The 22,605-nt window shown below is 39.9% G+C and overlaps 1 protein-coding gene across 5 annotated transcripts in view; it reads right to left on the bottom strand.

The window, feature by feature from the left end:
• PPP2R3A (protein phosphatase 2 regulatory subunit B''alpha) overlaps positions 1–22,605 on the bottom strand; it is a 181,998-nt gene that overhangs the window by 25,602 nt on the left and 133,791 nt on the right. For all 5 annotated transcript variants that reach the window (XM_003310043.5, XM_001153482.6, XM_054682260.2 and 2 more), the window contains 3 exons: positions 20,158–20,333; positions 18,960–19,078; positions 16,013–16,119 (listed from right to left, as the gene is read on the bottom strand). In XM_003310043.5, the coding sequence (XP_003310091.1) occupies positions 16,013–16,119; positions 18,960–19,078; positions 20,158–20,333 (402 nt within the window). The remainder of the gene's footprint in view (positions 1–16,012; positions 16,120–18,959; positions 19,079–20,157; positions 20,334–22,605) is intronic.

Here is a 22,605-nt window from a genome sequence, read left to right as displayed (position 1 = left end):
ACTTTGTCACCCAGGATGGAGTGCAGTGGTGTGATCATAGTTCACCATAACGTTAAACTTCTGGGCTCAAGTGATCCTTCCGCCTCAGCTTCCCAGAGTGTTGGGGTTACAGGTGTGAGTCACCGTGCCCAGCTATGTCATCCTTTTTCATGCATCTTGAATGGATTGCCTAATTCATTTATTTCAGTATACAGGCTACAAATTTCTTCCTGTCCATATCCCACAGGTTGTAATAAATAGAATACTTTCATTGTCTGGTTCTAAAAAGATCGTAATTTGTATTTTTTTTGATTTTTTAAGCAAAAGATTTCCTTTTTTGCTTAAAGGTTATCTTAAAATATATTTTTAAACCTTCAGAATTTTATGTTTTGAGAATTCTCAGGTATTGCATTGGAAGGGAACATTGGGAAAAAAATCAGCTAGACTTCTGTTAGATAATCAAGTGAAAACCTAGCATGTTGAGATTTGGAATTACAGTTTAGTGAAAATATTCTCAATTTCATCTTCCAAATCTTCTGCTGAGTTTCCATTTTTACTAATATATTTTTAATTTTCAGAAGCTCTCATTCCCTGACTTTTCATTAAAAAAACCATTCAAAATTTATTAATATAATCTTTTCTCTTTCCAAGAATATTAGTTACAATTCAGTTATTAAAGCTTTCATCTCTTAGAAATTGTTTTTGTTCCCTATGAAGTTCTTTTTTCTTTTTCAACTTTTATTTTAGATTCAAGGGGTACCTATGCAGGTTTGTTACATGGGTAAATTGCATGTTGCTGGGTTGTGGTGTACAAATGATTTCGCCACCCAGGTAGTAGCACAGTACTTGATAGGTAGCTTTTTGACTATCACCCTCCTCCTATCCTCTACCCTCAAGCAGGCCCTGGTGTCTACTGTTCCCTTCTTTGTGTGCATGTGTACTCAATGTTTAGCTCCCACCTATGAGTGAGAACATAAGGTATTTGGTTTTCTGTTCCTGCTTTAATTTGCTTAGGAAAATGGCCTCCAGCTGCATCCATGTTGCTGCAAAGGACATGATTTCATTCCTTTTCTTTTAATGACTGCATAGTATTCCATGGTGTATAGGTACCATGTTTTCTTTATTCAGTCCACCACTGATAGGCATCTAGGTTGATTCCATGTCTTTGCTATTGTGAATATGATGGACATATAAGTGCATGTGTCTTTTTGGTAGAATCATTTATTTTCCTTTGGGTATATATACCCAGCAGTGGGATTGCTGGGTTGAATGTAGTTCTAAGTTCCTTGAAAAATATCCAAACTGCTCCCCACAGTGGCTGAACTAATTTACATTCCCATCCACCAGCAGTGTATGTGCATTCCCTTTTCTCTGGAACCCTGCCAACATCTGTGATTTTTTTTGACTTTTTAAGAGTAGCCCTTCTGACTGGTGTGAGATAGTATCTCATTGTGGTTTTGATTTGCATTTCTCTAATGATTAGTGATGTTGAACATTTTTTCATATGCTTGTTGCCTGCTTGTATGTCTCACTTTTGAGAAGTGTCTGTTCATGTCCTATGGGCATTTTTTAATGGGGCTGTTTTTCCCTTGTTGATTTTTTTAAGTTCCTTATAGATGCTGAATATTAGACCTCTGTGAAATGCACAGTTTGAGAATATTTTCTCCCATTCTGCAGGTTGTCTGTTTACCCTGTTAATAATTTCTTCTATTGTGCAGAAGCACTTTTTTTTTTGAGACAAGAGTCTCACTCTGTCTCCCAGGCTGGAGTGCAGTGGCACGGTATCGGCTCACTGCAACCTCCGCCTCCCAAGCTCAAGTGATTCTCCTGCCTCGGCCTCCTTAATAGCTGGGACTACAGGCGCACACCACCCTGCCCGGCTAATTTTTGTGTTTTTAGTAGAGACGAGGTTTCACCATGTTGTTCAGGCTGGTCTCGAGCTCCTGACCTCAAGTGATCTGTCTGCCTTGGCCTCCCAAAGTGCTGAGATTACAGGTGTGACCCACTGCACCCGACCAGAGGCTTTTTTTTTTTTTAAATTATACTTTAAGTTCTGTGGTACATGTACAGAATGTGCAGTTTTGCTACATAGGTATACACATGCCATGGTGGTTTGTTGCACCCATCAAACCCGTCATCCACATTAGGTGTTTCTCCTAATGCTATCACTCCCCTAGCTCCCACCACCCCCGGACAGGCCCGGATATGTTAAGGTCCCTCTCACTGTGTTAGTTTGCTGAGAATGATGGTTTCCAGCTTCATCCATGTCCCTGCAAAGGACGTGAACTCATCCTTTTTTATGGCTGCATAGTATTCCATGGCAGATATGTGCCACATTTTCTTTATCCAGTCTATCACTGATGGACATTTGGGTTGGTTCCAAGTCTTTGCTATTGTGAATAGTGCCGCAATAAACGTATGTGTGCATATGTCTTTCAGAATGATTTATAACCCTTTGGGTACATACTCAGTAATGGAATTGCTGGGTCAAATGCTATTTCTAGTTCTAGATCCTTGAGGAATTGTCATACTGTCTTCCACAATGGTTGAACTAACTTATACTCCCACCAACAGTGTAAAAGCATTCCTATTCTCCACACCCTCTCCAGCATCTGTTGTTTCCTGACTTTTTAATGATTGCCATTCTAACTGGTGTGAGATGGTATCTCATTGTGATTTTGATTTGCATTTCTCTAATGACCAGTGATGATGAGCTTTTTTTCATATGTTTGTTGGCTGCATAAATGTCTTCTTTTGAGAAGTGTCTGTTCATATCCTTCACCCGCTTTTTGATGAGGTTGCTTTTTTCTTAATTTGTTTAAGTTCTTTGTAGATTTTGGATATTAGCCCTGTCAGATGGATAGATTGCAAAAATTTTCTCCCATTCTGTAGGTTGCCTGTTCACTCTGATAGTTTCTTTTGCTGTGTAGAAACTCTTTAGTTTAATTAGATCCCATTTGTCAATTTTGGCTTTTGTTGCCATTGCTTTTGGTGTTTTAGACATGAAGTCTTTGCCCATGCCTATGTCTTGAATGGTACTGCCTAGGTTTTCTTCTAGGATTTTTATGTTTTAGGTCTTACATTTAAGTCTTTAATCTGTCTTGAGTTAATTTTTGTATAAGGTGTAAGGAAGGGATCCAGTTTCAGTTTTCTGCATATGGCTAGCCAGTTTTCCCAACACCATTTATTAAATAGGGAATCCTTTTCCCATTGCTTGTTTTTGTCAGGTTTGTCAAAGATCAGATGGTTGTAGATGTGTGGTGTTATTTCTGAGGCCTCTGTTCTGTTCCATTGGTTTATATATCTGTTTTGGTACCAGTATCATGCTGTTTTTGTTACTGTAGCCTTGTAGTATAGTTTGAAGTCAGGTAGCATGATGCCTCCTGCTTTGTTCTTTTTGCTTAGGATTGTCTTGGCAATGTGGGCTCTTTTTTGGTTCCATATGAAGTTTAAAGTAGTTTTTTCCAATTTTGTGAAGAAAGTCAGTGGTAGCTTGATGGGGATAGCATTGAATCTATAAATTACTTTGGTCAGTATGGCCATTTTCACAATATTTATTCTTCTTATCCATGGGCATGGAATATTTTCCCATTTATTTGTGTCCTCTCTTATTTCATTGAGTAGTGGTTTGTAGTTCTTGAAGAGGTCCTTCACATCCCTTGTAAGCTGGATTCCCAGGAATTTTATTCTCTTTGAAGCAATTGTGAATGGGAGTTCACTCATGATTTGGTTCTCTGTTTGTCTGTTATTGGTGTATAGGAATGCTTGTGATTTCCGCACGCTGATTTTGTATCCTGAGACTTTGCTGAAGTTGCTTATCAGCTTAAGGAGATTTTGGGCTGAGATGATGGGATTTTCTAAATATACAATCATGTCATCTGCAAACAGGGACAATTTGACTTCCTCTTTTCCTATTTGAATATCCTTTATTTCTTTCTGTTGCCTGATTGCCCTGGGCAGAACTTCAAATACTATGTTGAATAGGAGTGGTGAGAGGACATCCTTGTCTCGTGCTGGTTATCAAAGGGAATGTTTCCAGTTTTTGCCCATTCAGTATGATACTGGCTGTGGGTTTGTCATAAATAGCTCTTATTATTTTGAGATTGTGTTCCATCAATACCTAGTTTATTGAGAGCATTTAGCATGAAGGGCTGTTGAATTTTGTCGAAGGCCTTTTCTACATCTATTGAGATAACCATGTGGTTTTTGTCACTGGTTCTGTTTATGTGATGGAATTACATTTACTGTTTTGCATATGTTGAACCAGGCTTGCATCCCAGGGATGAAGCCCACTTGATCGTGGTGGATAAGCTTTCTGATGTGCTGCTGGATTCAGTTTGCCAGTATTTTATTGAGGATTTTCGCATCGATGTTCATCAGGAATACTGGCCTGAGATTCGCTTTTTTTGTTGTGTCTCTGGCAGGCTTTGGTATCAGGATGATGCTGGCCTCATAAAATCAGTTAAGGAGGATTCCCTCTTTTTCTATTGATTGGAATAGTTTCAGAAGGAATGGTACAAATGGTACCTCTTTGTACCTCTGGTAGAATTCGGCTGTTAATCTGTCTGGTCCTGGACATTTTTTGGTTTGTAGGGTATTAATTACTGCCTCAATTTCAGAAGTTATTGGTCTATTCAGGGATTCAACTTCTTCCTGGTTTAGACTTGGGAGGGTGTATGTGTCCAGGAATTTATCCATTTCTTCTAGATTTTCTAGTTTATTTGCATAGAGGTGTTTATAGTATTCTCTGACAGTAGTTTGTATTTCTGTGGGATCGGTGGTGATATCCCCTTTATCATTTTTTATTGCATCTATTTGATTCTTCTCTCTTTTCTTCGTTATTAGTCTGGCTAGAGGTCTATTTTGTTGATTTTTTCAAAAAACCACCTCCTGCATTCATTGATTTTTCGAAGGGTTTTTCATGTCTCTTATCTCTTTCAGTTCTGCTCTGATCTTACTTATTTCTTGGCTTCTGCTAGCTTTTTAATTTGTTTGCTCTTGCTTCTCTAGTTCTTTTAATTGTGATGTTAGGGTGTCAATTTTGGATCTTTCCTGCTTTCTCTTGTGGGCATTTAGTGCTATGAATTTCCCTCTACACACTGCTTTAAATGTGTCCCAGAGATTCTGGTACTTTGTGTCTTTGTTCTCATTGGTTTCAAAGAACATCTTTATTTCTGCCTTCATTTCGTTATTTACCCAGTAGTCATTCAGGAGAAGGTTGTTTAGTTTCCATGTAGTTGTGAGGTCTGAGTGAGTTTCTTAATCCCGAGTTCTAATTTGATTGCACTGTGGTCTGAGAGATAGTTTGTTGTGATTTCTGTTCTTTTACATTTGCTGAGGAGTGCTTTACTTCCAATTATGTGGTCAATTGTAGAATAAGTGCGATGTGGTGTTGAGGACAATGTATATTCTGTTGATTTGGGGTGGAGAGTTCCGTAGATGTTGCTTAGGTCCGCTTGGTCCAGAGCTGAGTTCAAGTCCTGAATATCCTTGTTAATTTTTGGTCTTGTTGATCTAATACTGACATTGGGGTGTTAAAGTGTCCCACTATTATTGTGTGGGAGTCTAAGTCTCTTTGTAGGTCTCTGAGAACTTGCTTTATGAATCTGGGTGCTCCTGTATTGGGTGCATATATATATAGGACAGTCAGCTCTTCTTGTTGCACTGATCCCTTTACCATCATGTAATGACCTTCTTTGTCTCTTTTGATCTTTGTTGGTTTAAAGTCTGTTTTATCAGAGACTAGGATTGGAACTCCTGCTTCTTTCTGCTTTCCATTTGCTTGGTAAATATTCCTCCATCCTTTTACTTTTGAGCCTATATGTGTCTTTGCACATGAGATGGGTCTCCTGAATACAGCATACCAATGGGTCTTGACTCTATCCAATTTGCCAGTCTGTGTCTTTTAACTGGGGCATTTAGCCCATTTACATTTAAGGTTAATATTGTTATGTGTGAATCTGATCCTGTCATTATGATGCTAGCTAGTTATTTTGTCCGTTAGTTGATGCAGTTTCTTCGTAGTGTCGATGGTCTTTACAATTTGGTATGTTTTTGCAGTGGCTGGTACCGGTTGTTCCTCTCCATGTTTAGTGCTTCCTTCAGGAGCTCTTTTAGGGCAGGCCTGGTGGTGACAAAATCTCTCAGCATTTGCTTGTCTGTAAAGGATTTTATTTCTCTTTCGCTTGTGAAGCTCAGTTTGGCTGGATATGAAATTCTGGGTTGAAAATTCGTTAAGAATGTTGAATATCAGTCCCCACTTTCTTCTTCTGGCTTGTAGGGTTTCTGCAGAGATCTGCTGTTGGTTTGATGGGCTTCCCTTTGTGGGTAACCAGACCTTTCTCTCTGGCTGCCCTTAACATTTTTTCCTTCATTTCAGCCTTGGTGAATTTGACGCTTACAAGTCTTGGGGTTGCTCTTCTCAAGGGGTATCTTTGTGGTGTTCTCTGTATTTCCTGAATTTGAATGTTGGCCTGTCTTGCTAGGTTTGGAAAGTTCTCCTGGATAATATCCTGAAGAGTGTTTTCCAACTTGGTTCCATTCTCCCCGTCACTTTCAGGTTCACCAATCAAACGTAGATCTGGTCTTTTCACATAGTCCCATATTTCTTGGAGACTTTGTTCGTTCCTTTTCATTCTTTTTTTCTCTAATCTTGTCTTCTTGTTTTATTTCATTAAGCTGATCTTCAATGTCTGATATCCTTTCTTCTGCTTGGTCGATTTGGCTACTGATAGTTGTATATGCTTCACGAGGTTCTTGTGCTGTGTTTTTCAGCTCCATCAGGTCATTTATGTTGTTCTTTAGGCTGGTTATTCTAGTTAGCAATTCATCTACCCTTTTTTAAAGGTTCTTAGCTTCCTTGCATTGGGTTAGAACAAGTTCCTTTAGTTCGGAGCAGTTTGTTATTACCCACCTTCTGAAGCCTACTTCTGTCAGTTCGTCAAACTCATTCTCTGTCCAGTTTTGTTCCCTTGCTGGCAAGGAGTTGTGATCCTTTGGAGGAGAAGAGGCCTTCTGGTTTTTGGAATTTTCAGCCTCTTTGCACTAGTTTCTCCCCATCTTTGTGGATTTATCTACCTTTGGTCTTTGGTGTTGGTGACCTTTGGATGGGGTCTCTGAGTAGACATGCTATTCTTTTCTGTTTGTTAGTTTTCCTTCTAACAGTCAGGCCCCTCTGCTGCAGGTGTGCTGGAGTTTGCTGGAGGTCCACTCTAGACCATTTGCTTGGGTATCATCAGCGGAGGCTGCAGAACAGCAAAGATTGCTGCCTATTCTTTCCTCTGGAAGCTTTGTCCCAGATGGACACCTGCCAGATGCCAGCCAGAACTCTCCTGTATGAGGTGTCTGTTGGCCCCTACTGGGAGGTGTCTCCCAGTCAGGATACCTGGAGGTCAGGGACCCACTTGAGGAGGCAGTCTCAAACGTTGTGCTGGGAGGTCTGCTGCTCTCTTCAGAGCCATCAGGCAGGGATGTTTAAGTCTTTTGAAGCTGTGCCCACAGTTGCCCCTTCCCCCACATGCTCTATCCCAGGGAAATGGGAGTTTCATCTGTAAGTCCCTGACTGTAGTTGCTGCCTTTTTTTCCAGAGATGCCCTGGCCAGAGAGGAGCAATCTAGAGAGGCAGTCTGGCCACAGCAGCCTTGGTGAGCTGCGGTGGGCTCCCACTTTGAACTTCCCAGCACTTTGTTTACACTGTGAGGGTAAAACCACATACTCAAGCCTCAGCAATGCTGGACCCCCCTCCCTGAATGAAGCTGGAGTGTTCCAGGTTGACCTCAGACTGTTGTGCTGGCAGCAAGAATTTCAAGCCAGTGGATCTTAGTTTGCTGGGCTCTGTGGGGGTGGGACCCACTGAGCCAGACCACTTGGCTCCCTGGGTTGAGCCCCCTTCCAGGGGAGTGAATGGTTTTGTCTTGCTGGCATTCCAAGCACCACTGGGGTATGGGGAAAAACAAAACAAAACAAAACAAAACAACAACTCCTGAAGCTCGGTGTCTGCCTGAATGGCTGCCCAGTTTTGTGCTTGAAACTCAGGGCCCTGGTGGTGTAGGCACTGGAGAGAATCTCCTGGTCTGTGGGTAGTGAAGACTGTGGGAAAAGCACAGTATCTGGCTGGAGTGTACCATTCCTCAAGCACAATCCCTCATGACTTCCCTTGGGTAGGGGAGAGAATTCCCTGACCCCTTCTGCTTCCTGGGTGAGGCGATGCCCCACCCTGCTTCGGGTCACCCTCCATGGGCTGCACTCACTGTCCAACCAGTCCCAATGAGATGAACTGGGTACCTCAGCGGGGAATGCAGAAATCACCTGCCTTCTGTGTCGATCTGGCTGGGAGCTGCAGACTGGAGCTATTCCTATTTGGCCATCTTGCCAGCAATTCCAGAAGCTCTTTAATTAGGCCCCACTTGTCTACTTTTGTTTTTGTTGCAGATGCTTTTGGAGACTTCATCATGAAATCTTTGCCAAGGCCTATGTCGAGAATGTTATTTCCCAGGTTTTCTTCTAGTTTTAGGTCTTACATTTAAGTCTCTCTTTTTTTTTTCTGACACAGGGTCTTGCTCTGTTGCCCAGGCTGGAGTGCAGTGGTGCGATCTCAACTCACTGCAACCTCCACTTCCCAGGTTCAAGTGCTTCTTGTGCCTCAGCCTCCTGAGTAGCTGAGATTACAGGCAAGTGCTACCACACTGTTTTGTTTTTGTTTGGTATTTTTAGTAGAGATGGGGTTTTGTCATGTTGACCAGGCTAGTCTCGAACTCCTAGCCTCAAGTGATCCTCCTGCCTTGGCCTCCCAAAAAGTGCTGGGATTACAAGCATGAGTCACCATGGCCAGCCTTACATTTAAGTCTTTATTCTATCTTGCATTGACTTTTGTATATGGTGAAAGGAAGGGGTCCAGTTTCAATCTAATGCATATGATTAGCCAGCACCATTTATTGAATAGGGAGTTCTTTCCTCATTGCTTACTATCAACTTTGTCAAAAAACAGGTGGTTGTAGGTGTGCTTCATTTTTGAGTTCTCTAATCGGTTCCACTGGTGTTCCATACAATCTTGTTCCACGCAGTCTGTGTGTCTGTTTTTGTACCAGCACCATGATGTTTTGGTTACTGCAGCCTTGTAGTATAGTTTGAAGTTGGGTAGTGTGATGCTCCTGGCTTTGTTGTTTTGCTTTGGATTGCTTTGGCTATTCGGGCTTTTTTTGTTTCATATGATTTTTTTTTTTCTTTTGTTGCCCAGGTTGGAGTGCAGTGGTGTGATCCCAGCTCACTGCAACCTCCACCTCCTGGGCTCAAGCGATTTTCCTGCCTCAGCCTCCCGAGTAGCTGGCATTACAGGTGTCTGCCACCACACCTGGCTAATTTTGTAGTTTTAGTAGAGACGGGGTTTTATCATGTTGGCCAGGCTGGTCTTGAACTCCTGACCTCAGGTGATCCACCTGCCTCAGCCTCCCAAAGTGCTGGGATTACAGGCATGAGCCACCGCGCCCAGCCTCATATGAATTTTGTAATAGTTTTTTTCAAATTCTGTGAAAAATGATGTTGGTAGTATGATAGGAATAGCACTGAATCTGTAGATTGCTTTGGGTAGTATGCCCATGTTAACAATATTGATTCTTCCTGTCCATGAGCACAATGGGCAGCATGGTCATTTTAACAATATTGATTCTTGCTATCCATGAGCATAGAATGTTTTTCCATTTTTTAATGTTGTCTGTGATTTCTTTTGGCAGTGATTTGTAATTACTGTTGCAGAGAGATCTTTCACATCCCTTATTCCCAGGTATCTTATTCTTTTTGTGGCTATTGCAAATGGGATTGTGCTCTTCATTTGGCTCTCAGCTTGAATGCTGTTGGTGTATAGAAATGCTGCTGATTTTTGTACACTGATTTTGTATCCTGGAACCTTACTGAAGTCGTTTATCAGATCTAGGAGCCTTTGGGTAGATACTATGGGTTTTCTAGGTATAGAATTATATCATCTGCAAAGACAGATAGCTTGACTTTCTCTCTTCCTATTTTGATGAGTTTTCTTTCTGTTCCCTGATTGCTCTGGATAGGACTTCCATCACTATGTTGAATAGCAGTGGTGAGAATGGGCATATTTATCTTCTTCTGGGTCTCAAGGGGAATGCTTCCAGCTTTCGCCCATTCATTGTGACGTTGGCTGTGGGTTTGTCATAGATGGCCCTTATTATTTTGAGGTATGTTCCTTAGATGCCAGTTTGTGGAGGGTTTTTAACATGAAGGGGTGCTGAATTTTATCAAAAGCCTTTTCTGTGTCCATTAAGATGACCATGTGGTTTTTGTTTTTTGTTCTATTCATGTGACGAATTGCATTTATTGGTTTGCATATGTTGAACCAACCTCGTATCCCAGGAATAAAGCCTACATGATTGTGGTGGATTAGCTTTTTGATGTGCTGCTGAATTTAATTTGCTACTATTTTGTTGTGGGTTTTTGTGTGTATGTTCATCAAGGATATTGGCCTGAAGTTTTTTTTTATTGTGTCTGCCAGGTTTTAGTATCAGAATGATGCTATCCTCACAGAATGAGTTAGAGAGGAGTCCCTCCTTGATTTTTTGAAATAATTTCAGCAGGATTGGTACCAGCTCTTCTTTATACATCTGGAAGAATTTGGCTGTGAATCTGTCTAGTCCAGGGTTTTATCTGATTGGTAGTTTTATTTTTTTAATTACTGATCAAGTTCAGAACTCATTGGTCTGTTCAGTGTTTCGGTTTATTCCTGGTTCAATCTTAGGAGGTTGTATGTTTTCAGGAATTTATCAATTTCTTCTAAGTTTTCTAGTTTGTATGTATGAAGAAGTTTGGCTTATTGCTACTTTGAGCGGAGTTTAGGTAACTTGCCACCAGAAGAATGCTGATTAATGTACTTTCAAGTAGTTTGAGTTTTTACTCAATTTTTTTCAGTTAATAACCTTTTTCTGAAACTGATATGAAAGTTTTCCCTTTTATTTTTATTCTTCTAGTGACAATATCTTAAATTTTTAACAGACATACTTTAACCATTGTTGGAGAAATACAAGTTTATCAATGTCTATATTTCTCTACTCTTATACAAATAAGAACCATAGGATATTACTCCAATTCCTTTTTCTCTCTTATATATCTGTGATCAATACTTATTTAGTCCTAAGAATAATTTTTACTATTTTTATTGCTCACAATTGCTTCTTTCCTCCCACTGTTTCCTCTAGGATCCATTTACCTTCTTGCTGAAGAATATCATTTAATATTTGTTTCAGAGATATTCTGTGGTATACTTTTTGCACCTCTTTTTACAAGCCTGAAAATGTCTTTATTTGTCCCTCACATTTGAGTAAGAACAGAATTTTAGGTTTGTAGTTATTTTTTTTGCAGTACTTGAATAATTCTGTTCCATTTCTTTTTGTGTGCACTTTATGGATAATGTTTTTTTCTTTCTGGTAGATCTTCAGACCTTTCCTATCTTTCGTATTCTGAAATTTCACTCACAGAGGTTGACAACTATAGTCTGTGGGCCAAACCTATCTTGCCATCTGCTTTGGTACAGCCTGTGAGCTAAAAATAGTTTTACATTTTTAAGTTTGAAAAACAAAAGAATATTTGTGACATGAAAATAATATGAAATGAATAGTTCAGTGTCTGTTACTAAAGTTTTATTGGAACATAGCCACATACACTTGCTTACATATTATCAATGGCTGCTTAGTTGTGGCAGAGGCCCACAAAGCCTCAAGTATTTATAACTGGTTAGAAAAAAATTGCTGATTCCTTCTCCTGTGTATCTTTTTATTTGCTCAAACAACTAAAATTCTCGGAATTATTAAGCTATTATTTCTATTGCTTCCAAAGAGGATTTCTTACACCAGTATCCCAAATCAAAAACTTTTCAGTTTTTTCCATTCTATTATTCAGTCCAATGGCTGCATTTTTTTTAAAATAAAACTTTCATTTCTAAGAAACTGGTTCTAGTGTTGGTTTAGGAGTGTGATATTCTCTCTTATTCCTTTGAAAATAGTAAATATGCTCATTTTGATGTCTTGTTCTGATTGTGTCTCCTTCCAAGGGTATACGTTCTTCCATTTGTTGAGTATTTCATTGATATTTCTTAACTGTTTGATATTTGTCCACCTTTTAAGTAGTTGAGAACAGACTGCTGCTTCTGTTCTCACTGGCTGCTTAGGAAGGGGCGGTGGGGTTGTTGGGGTTTTTAATGAGAACAGGGATATGAGTTGGGGACAGAATGAGATGGGATGTGATATGTTGCTGAGGTGTAGCTATTTCAGTGACTGGGCTTTCTCTGTTCCAAGCTCCATAGTCAGGGCTTTTGTCTTTCCTTTAGGGGTAGGGTGGGATATACAGGAGTTGACCTACCTAGACACATCCTCTTCTGGTCTTCTTCTTGCTATTGGTTTCAGTCAAATTCAGGTAGAGATCATTAAGTGCTACTCCCATTACCTGTCTAATTATTTTATACATTCTACTATGAAGAATCTAAGCTGCTGGCTCCTTCATTCTGATCCCATCTGCTTTCCTTCTTTTAGTGGCCCGCTGAAAGTTTCTCTTCTAAGTGATATTCTGTATTTCTTACTTTTATGTGGTTTGAAACTGAAAACTATAGCATACTTTCAGTTTAACTCAGATGCTGAGTCTAATGCTGGTCTATATTACTATATTAATGCTAGTTTTTAGAAGTCCACTGAAGTGTTGTTTGTGGCCTAATATGTATTTTGTAAATGATCTATGAACATAAACCACAAAGGTATTTTTATCTATCTTAAGGGAATACTTTACTGTGTCTTCAAGTAATAATAGGTTTCAATTTCTCCTTTTTTGTTTTTGCTTTAAAAATCTGATGTTATCAAGACAGTTTTTTTGGGGGTCTTAATTATTTTTATATTCAACCTTTGTTGTTGTCATTCAATAATTGAATCTTTTTATTTTGATAAGTGACTTTATTCCTTTTACATTCACTGATCTAGAAATATTTGCGTTAGTTCTGGCATCTTTAGTTTATGCCGCATGGTCTGTGTTTTTCTTTTGTGTGTACATGTTTTCTGATTTAATTAGAATAGTTAGTCTGGCTTTAGTTTTGTAACAGCTTATTATAATTTTCTTAAACCCCAACTTATCAGCTTTTGAGAGCATCTGTTGAGACCCTGCTAATGAAACTTACACATATATTTACTTCCTCCTTTTTACATCTTCAGTTACACTATTTTTTTCTTATGGAATATTATGTTCTGCTCTCTTTTAATGCCCATAGTTGTTTAGCCTCATTTCTACATTTAAATGGATTGAATGCTCACTATTATTTCTTTTCTACCATGGCTGCTCATTTCCGGCTTTTTATTTTGGCTTGTCTCTTGGTTTTATGATTATGTACTTTTTAAAGAAGAGCTCTTGGGTACTATATAATCTCTAGTTCTCGTATGTTTGACAATATCTATCTGCGTCTTTATGCTTGAATACCATCTTGGCTTGGTCTAAAATTCTTGGGTATAGAGCTTCTTTCTCTGAGGAAGTTGCAAACATTGTTTCATGGTCTTTCTTTCAGTATTCAATTTTACTGAGGCATGCTGATTTATTTATTTATTTATTTATTTATTTACCAGTTGTCTGGTGACTTGAATTTTTAAAATTGGAAAAAAAAACCCAATGATAAACCTTTATTCATCCTTGAGTTCTAGTAAATTCACAATGCAAATCTGGGGTCCATCACTATTCATTATCAGTATTTCCTGGATATGGCATGATTTCAGACCTTTCCTATTCAGGTTTTCTTTTATTTCAAAAAAGCTTTTCTATTGTCTTTTAATATATTTTACTATTTCATATATTCTTTTGTCTAAAACACATAAATAAGATCCCATTTGCTTTCCTTACCTATACCTAATTTTCTTTTGGATACTTTTTTTGTTTCTTTTCTATTACATTTTACTTGATCTTTCATAGTCTTCTTCCTCATCTCGTTTTTCCTAATTAAAGTCCAGAAGTACACATCCACAAAATGATTTTAATGCTTAATGGAACTGTACTGGCTACATGTAGTATAATTTTATTAATCTTCCCATTAGATACCTAGATTGCCTCCAAATTTTCACTATTATAAACATCCACACTTGCTGTGTGTGTGCGTGTGTGTGACAGGGTCTAGCTAGCTCTGCAGGCCAGGCTGGAGTGCAATGGCATAATCTCAGCTCACTGCAGCCTCTGCCTCTCATGCTCAAGTGATCCTCCCACCTCAGCCTCCTGAGTAGCTGGGACTACAGGCACACACCATCACACCTGGCTAACTTTTGTATTTTTTGTAGAGATGGGGTTTCGCCACATTGCCCAGGCTGGTCTCGAACTCCTGGGCTCAAGTGATCTGTTTGCCTCAGCCTCCCAAAGTGCTGGGATTACAGCCATGAGTGACTGCGCCTGGCCAATCCACACATATTCTTAACTGCAGCAATGTTGCTTCTTAAAATTGGTACGCTAACCCTAATTCCTAGTATGGAAGCTCAATGCCAAAAAAACCTTTAAATCATGCTTGTGAATCCATTTTCCTATATTCTGATGCAGTCAGGCTTAAGATACTGAGTGCACAATGAATGATTTTAAGGGTTTCCAGGTCACTAACATAAAAATGAAATCCTAGTTTTGTGGCTAAGCAGGTTAAAGAAATCTCTCAGTGAAAGAAAGCTCTTTGCTGATGGCTTGTTCAGCACCCTCAAAAAAGATAATATTTAATGAATGGTAGAGGTATAAAATGGTACAATCTATATTGAGGACTATTTGACTTTATCTATGGGGCTGGATAGTTTCTGTTTATCCCTCTAGACCTGCTCTTCCCCTATCTCTATGCCTCAGGAGGCTGACCTGAATGGACCACATCAGAGACCACATTTGAGACTGTCTCAAAAAAAAAAAAAAAAAAAAAAAAGAATTCATGTATCTTTCTAAATATACATAGATAGGTGGAGAGAGAGGCTCTTTGGAAGAGTAAGCAAGAACATGATGACACTTGTTGCTTCTGGGGAGGAGAAGTGGGTAGTAGGAAACTTTTTACTATTTCTTTTGTTTCTTTGAATATTATATCATATGAATAGTGCCTGTTCAAAAAGTACACTACATTAATGAGAAAGATTAATTGAGGCCTTTACAGAAGCTATGACTAAGGAAGAATTAGAAGAATTACAAAAGGAGTTACTAGAAGATGATGGAAAAAACCAGCAAATTATAAAGTTGCTGAAGTGATCCAAGGAGTCAAATTCTTGGATAATTAAATTTCTTAACATGGTCCCTTTATGGAATTATGCCCTGACTAGTAGAAATACATGTAGAAGTTAATTCCTGCACAAAACCATGTATAATAAAGATTTGTTCTAAACATGATCATCTTTATTATTATTGAAGGAGCTTTAGTTTTTTTTTTTTTTTTTTTTTGGAGACGGAGTTTTGCTCTTGTTGCCGAAGCTGGAGTGCAATGGCGTGATCTCGGCTCACTGCAACCTCTGCCTCCCGGGTAAAAGCTGATTCTCCTGCCTCAGCCTTCCAAGTAGCTGGGATTACAGGCATGCACCACCATAACCGGCTAATTTTTTTGTATTTTTAGTGGAGACAGGGTTTCTCCATGTTGGTCAGGCTGGTTTCAAACTCCCGACCTCTGGTTATCCACCCGCCTCGGCCTCCCAAAGTGCTGAGATTACAGGCATGAGCCACCGTGCCCGGCCAGAGCTTTAGTTCTTTTAGCCTCCTCCTTTATGTACAGGGTTTATCAATATCACTAAAACAGTAGTTTGATTGTTCAGTGATCTCGGTTTCCAGTGAAAGATGAGACTCATTAAAGGAAATGGACATGAGAAGACTCTATCAGGAAATGAGTGAAGATTGCTGGAAAAAATAATCATTTAACTAAAGTTGGCTAAATCACATTTTTATGCTATTCAAAAATGGAAAAAATAGAAAAGGATTTTGTAAGGGGGTTTTAATACTCTGGACATGCGCATTCCTGTTAAAAATTCTACAAGACATAGGGAAACTCACTCACCCTTCCTGGAATTGTGCTTGGGCAGATTCCTCTGCAACAAGAGTCTCATACTCCTCAGCGGCAAACCGGTCCCAGTCTGAGGGCTCAGGCCCATCGTTCTCAACATCCTGATTGGAAAGAAGACAGCCACGAGAAATAAAAAAAATCAAAGACAAAGAATTGGAGATAGATCATCACACAAATGTATACTGCTGAAAAAATCCCACCTGAAAAATGTTTCATTTCAACAGGTTTAAAAGAAGTGCTAAGGTAAAACTCCTAAGGTAATTTTCTACACCTCAAATGGCAAAATTATAACTGTTTAGCAGCTAGGTTTTTTAGGTATAGATTCCATTTTTTTCTTTTTTCTTTTTTTTTCTTTTTGAGATAGAATCTCACTCTGTCACCCAGGCTGGAGTATAGTGGCACGATCTCGGCTCACTGCAGCCTCTGCCTCCTGGGTTCAAGCAATTCTCCTGCCTCAGCCTCCCAAGTAGCTGGGACTACAGGCAAGTACCACCACGTCCAGCTAATTTTTGTATTTTGTAGAGACAGGGTTTCGCCATGTTGGCCAGGCTGGTCTCGAACTCCTGACCTCAGGTGATCTGCCCGCCTCAGCGTCCCAAAGTGCTGGGATTACAGGTGTGAGCCACCGTGGCTGGCTGATTCCAACTCTTTTTTTAAAAGAGATAGGGTCTCACTCTGTTGCCTAGTCTGGAGTGCAGTGGTGCACCAATAGCTTACTGCTAACCTCAGAATCTGGGCTCAAGTGATTCTCCTGCCTCAGCCTACTGAGTAGCTGAGACTACAGGCATTCCACCTACTAAGTAGTTGAGAATGCAGGCATACCACCATGCCCTGCTAATTTAAAAATTTTTTTGTAGACACAGGGTCTCACTATGTTGCCCAGGCTGGTCTTGAACCCCTGGCCTCAAGTGATCCTCCCGTCTTAGCTTCCTAAGTAGCTGGGATTACAAGCACAAGCCATAGCACCTGGTAAGTCTACTCTTTAGCCTTGTAATCAGAGACATTTCTCTGGTCCCCTCTCCTCTGGCACTTTGCACAGCAGCCACCTGGAGTGACTTGTGGTTTGCCACAGGCCCGCCTGAAATGTACCTTCCCCAAGCCCCCATTCGCTGGCAAATTTTTGTTCTTTAAAAGCCAACTCAGATACCACGTTGTCTGTGATAGCTTCCTGGAAACAGCCCTTCTCTCCATATCACTTCCTTTTTCCTAATGTAGATACTTTGGTTGCCACCTTTTGTTCTTGTATCTCTGCCATCTCCATATATCCAGTATCTCTTCACCACAGTGCCCAGAATTTATTAAGCACTGACTAATAATGTTCTTTGTAGATCAGAACAAATATCAATAATTATACCATTTATAAAGAAAAGTAAAATTTAAAGGTAATTTTTTTAGAGTAAAAATGGTAACACAAAGAAAATAAGTGAAGAGGGAAAAGACCACACACTTTTGTGAATTTTCTTGAAATTTTATGTTTCAGATAAAATGTCTTTCCAAGCCGAACATGAGTTAGTATTGCCCTAGGGTCTAGAGTTAGTTATGCCAAGAATAATGTTAAGTTCCTAAACAATGACCACTATTAATTACTATATTTAACTCCTTTTAAGACCCCATCTCTATCCTTCTAACATTTATGAAATTGCAATGCATTATAGGCTTACAACTGGCAATGTTTGGGGTTTTGTTTTTGCTTAGAGAAATATAAAACAGGCTGGGCACAGCCAGCTCACGCCTGTAATCCCAGCACTTTGGGAGGCCGAGGTGGGCAGATCACCTAAGGTCGGGAGTTCGAGACCAGCCTGACCAATATGGAGAAACCTCGTCTGTACAAAAAATACAAAATTAGCTGGGTGTGGTGGTGCATGCCTGTAATCCCAGTTACTCAGGAGATTGAGGCAGGAGAATCACTTGAACCCGGGAGGCGGAGGTTGCGGTGAGCCGAGATCACACCATTGCACTCCAGCCTGGGCAACAAGAGCGAAACTCTGTCACACACACACACACACACACACACACACAAAGAAAGAAACAAATATAAAATTATGGAGCATGTTAAATTCAATGAACCATAACAGACTTTAAACCAGCGATAATGCAACTTGATATGCTGAGGTCAGCTGCAGAATATTTGTTTTTGGAAGGCGATAAATTCTTATTTATCTTATTTAGAAGGTGATCATATTCTTACTACTATTTAGGTCAAACAGTTATGGAACATGCAGAAGAAAAAAGAATGCAAAAGCTTCTTATAGTTTACTGTTACTCAACTGCAACAGTCTGTTCTTAACATAATTTTTACTTCTTAGAGGAATGGTAAGAACAAGGGGTGACTTTGTTTTTATTTTTAACATGGATCGTATGTATAGGGTTTTCTGAGGGTCCACAGGTTTGTGTGTCTGGGGAAGGATATTCAGCTTTATTCAGATGTAGAATGCATTCAAAACTGATAGCCATGAACGGCAATCATTAACACGTGAAAAGGCGTTATATTATTTGAAGGTTTTCTATCATGGAGAACTCTAGTTTTTACCGTGATGGGGAAAGCTACTTACCATGGAATCCTGGAAATGAATGGTACAAGTGAATCAAGGCCAATATAGTTTCTAATACAGATGTGCCTATTGATATATTTTTAAAAGTTAGAAGGACAATTTTTTTTTCAAAACTACTCTTTTGTTTCCAGTGTGTGTATCAGCAGATGAGCTATAGAGTCCGCTCAGTGGAAAGTGCTTACACAGATGCAGGTTACTTAGACCTGATGATCGGCTGTGGAGAGACATGTGCTCTAGAGGTCCTTTATTGTCTCTTTTTAGTCTCTAATGAAATGTTACAAATGTTACCTCTTTACCGAAATTCCAGCAGGCAGAGACCATGTTAATATGTAGCACACACAGCCCCTGATACTGCAGCCCTCAAATAAAAGTTAAAATTATACTGTTACCTTCTGGACCGCAAAGGGATCTCTCTGTTCATGGTCTAAGTATTTCTCCAGATTAAAGAAAGTGTCATAGAAGATGTGAGCCATTCTGCACCTCTTCAGATCTCTTAGAGTTATTTTGCCTACATAAAAATAAACAAATCTGGTAAATTTCATCAAGAGCTGTTTTGGCAAGAGGAAAAAACTTTCCCTGACATCTAAAAGTATAGGTATATGTTTATTATAAAAGTCCTATTTTCAGAATAAAAAAATTTAAATCTCATTTCTTTTTTCAAGGGTATCAATTTCTCAAACCCATTTCTTTTATTAAATTGAGGTAAAATTCACTAATAAAGTTCACCATTTAAACAATTTTAAAGTGCATAATTCAGTGGCTTTTAGTACACTCACAATGTTGTACAACCATTACCACTATCTAGTTCTGTAATAATATCATCACCCCAAAAGGAAACTCTGTGCCCATCAAGCAGTCCCTCCCATCTCTCCTCATGTGCTTTCTGTGTCTAAGGAAAAATCTTCTTTCATCCCCCAAACCCTGCTTTCATTTTCTTTTTAAAAAAGAGATAGAGTCTCGCTGTGTTGCCTAGGCTGGAGTGCAGTGGCTACTCACAGGAACAATCATAATGCAATCCTCCCACCTCAGCATCCTTAGTAGCAGGGACTACAGGCACACACCACTGTGCCTGGTGTAAAATCCTATTTCTTAAATAGCAGACTTGCCATCAATTGCTACACTAAGCCTGGGCATGGTGACTCACGCCTGTAACCCCAGCACTTTGGGAGACCGAGGTGGGTGGATCACCTGAGGTCAGGAGTTCGAGACCAGCCTGGCCAACATGGTGAAACCCCATCTCTACTAAAAATACAAAAATTAGCTGGGCGTGGTGGTGGTCGCCTGTAGTCCCAACTACTTGGGAGGCTGAGGCAGGAGAATCACTTGAACCCAGGAGGCGGAGGTTGCAGCGAGCTGAGATCACACCATTGTACTCCAGCCTGGCAGACAAAGCGAGACTGCATCTCAAAAAAAAAAAAAAAAAAAAAGTTGCTACACTAATAGTCAAGGAGAAACTTTAAACACTTCTGTCCTGGGAAGTCTTCTATCAAGACTCTGAAATGTTAAATAATTTAGGACAATCTAGGATTCTTTGCCCTCCTCTGATACATAGGTGAACAGTGCATCTGTCCCATTGCTTGGTCTCACCATCAACAGCTGGCTTCACTAGGTCAAGCATCTGGCACAGTAAATCATGGAATGGCAAGGGCTCAATTCCCATGGCTTCCATCCGTTCACACTGCTCCTCATAGAAGTACTCCAGCTCATACATGGAGAGTACACCATCTCCATCCACATCCATGCAGCGGAACCAATACTCAATGCTAGATGATAAGGACAATCATTATCATGGGCCTGGTAAAGACCTTTTATTTATCCAGATTTAGTATGTTTCTTTTAAAGTAAAAGTTACATATTACATACACTTCAGGCTTAGATATAGTTCTACAAAGTTTGTTAGAGAAAATGGCAGACCCCTTCTTCCCTTTATTTTTCCACCCAGAATCAACCGTGTTCAACCCCATTTTGCTTTTTACCTTCCTATTTTCAGATAACACGTCTATATCGCTCCTTTCTTGTATTTATTTTCAGAACTATTATTAGAGGCTGGGCACGGTGGCTCATGCCTGTAATCCCAGCACTTTGGGAGACTGAGGTGGGCAGATCACTTCAGGTCAGGAGTTTGAGATCAGCCTGGCCAACATGGTGAAACCCTATCTCTACTAAAAATACAAAAAACTAGCTGCGCATGGTGGTGCATGCCTGTAGTCTCAGCTACTTGGGCGGCTGAGGTGGGAGGATTGTTTGAACCTGGGAGGTGGAGGGTGCAGTGAGCCAGGACTGCGCCACTGCACTCCAGCCTGGGTGAAAGAATGAGACTCCCGCCTCAAGATAAAAACCAACTAACCAACCAACCAACCAAACAAACAAAAAGTAGATTTCACATTATGAAAGCTGAACTTTAGTTCTTCTGTAATTTGTCACCACTTTACCTACACGCCCTTCTCATCCTCTTAACACAGTTAACTTGCTCAACATTCAGAATTTATAATTTTATATTTTTCTTTTATCTATTTGCTTAGTTTTCTGTGTACTTGCTACTAATTCAACCCCCAAATTCTGCCAGTTGTCTAAATCCACACTCAGTCCCATGAGGTGCTCTGTCAATTGCATGTTCTTGATGAAGTCTTCCTTGGTTGCTTCTGACCTACTCTAATCTGGGCTGCTTAGTCTCTAGGCCTCGCTCAGTTTCATCCAGGGATTCCTTTCGCCTTTCTCCTAATTCTTGTTTCTTGCATTTTCCTCATTCTTTGTTTCCTCATTATTTTGTTACTCTGCGCATTCTCTAGTAGCTTCTTGAATGAAAGAGCATGGCAGGTACATTTTTTGAGATCTTGGGTCTTTGAAAATGCCTTTTTTCTACCCTCTAATATGGTTGGTATTTTGGCTAGTTATAGAATTAGAGGTTTGTGGTGTTTTGCCTTCAGATTTTTTGTTTTAACTTTAGAGATGGGGTCTCACTCTGCTGCCCAGGCTGGAGTAGAGGCACAACATGGCTCACTGCAGCCTTGAACTCCTGGCCTCAAGCAATCTTCCCAAGTAGCTGGAACTACAGGTGCATGCCACGATGCCTGGCTAAATTTTCTTTTTTTTCAGATGGCATCTCACTCTATCACTCTATTACCCAGGCTGGAGTGCAGTGGTGTGATCTTGGCACCGCAACCTCTGCCTCCCGGGTTCAAGCGATTCTTCTGCCTCAGCCTCCTAAGTAGCTGGGATGACAGGTGCCTGCCGCCATGCTCAACTAATTTTTTTTTTTTTTTAAGGAGAGACGGTGTTTCACCATATTGACCAGGCTGGTCTCGAATTTCTGACCTCAGGTGATCTGCCCGCCTAGGCCTCCCAAAGTGCTGGGATTACAGGCGTGAGCCACAGCGCCTAGCCTGGCTAATTTTTAATAATAATAATAATAATAAAAGTTCTTTTTTTTTGGTAGAGACAGGGTCTCACTATATTGCCCACACTGGTCTCGAACTCCTGGCCTCAAGGGATCCTCCTGTCTTGGCCTCCCAAAGTGCTGGAATTTTAGTTGTGAGCTCCTGCACCTGGCCTTTTCCCTCATACTTTAAAAAGTATTGATCCATTGTTTATCCAGTATTGATGAGAAGTCTAAAGCTTTATTGGTATCTATTCCTTTGACTGTAACCCATTTTGTTTTTTGCCTCTTAGAAGCCCGCAGAGGTTTCTCTGAGTCCTTAGTAGTTTGAAATATCATGATGGCCTTGGTTGAGATCTAGCTCATCTATTTGGCTGGGCTTTTCTGAGAGCCTATTCAGTTTGGAAACTGAATCCTTCAGTCCTTGAAAATGTTTGTATCTCTCTTCCCTGCCCTTTCCCTCCTTCTCTCTTTTTTTTTTTTTTTTTTTTTAAGAACTGTTGTTGAGATCTACATAGCCCAGTAATGGTATAGCTACTAGCCGCATGTGGCCTTTTGAGCATCTGAAATGTGGCTAATCAAATTTGAGATGTTTTCTCAGTGCAAATACAAAACAGATATACAACAAAATTAATTTTACCTATTTTTAAATTTTTCCA

The sequence above is a fragment of the Pan troglodytes genome, chromosome 2, assembly GCF_028858775.2.
Source record: "Pan troglodytes isolate AG18354 chromosome 2, NHGRI_mPanTro3-v2.0_pri, whole genome shotgun sequence".
Taxonomy (NCBI): domain Eukaryota; kingdom Metazoa; phylum Chordata; class Mammalia; order Primates; family Hominidae; genus Pan; species Pan troglodytes.
The sequence above is the reverse complement of the archived record's forward strand: the minus strand, read 5'-3'. Positions and strand labels throughout refer to the sequence as shown.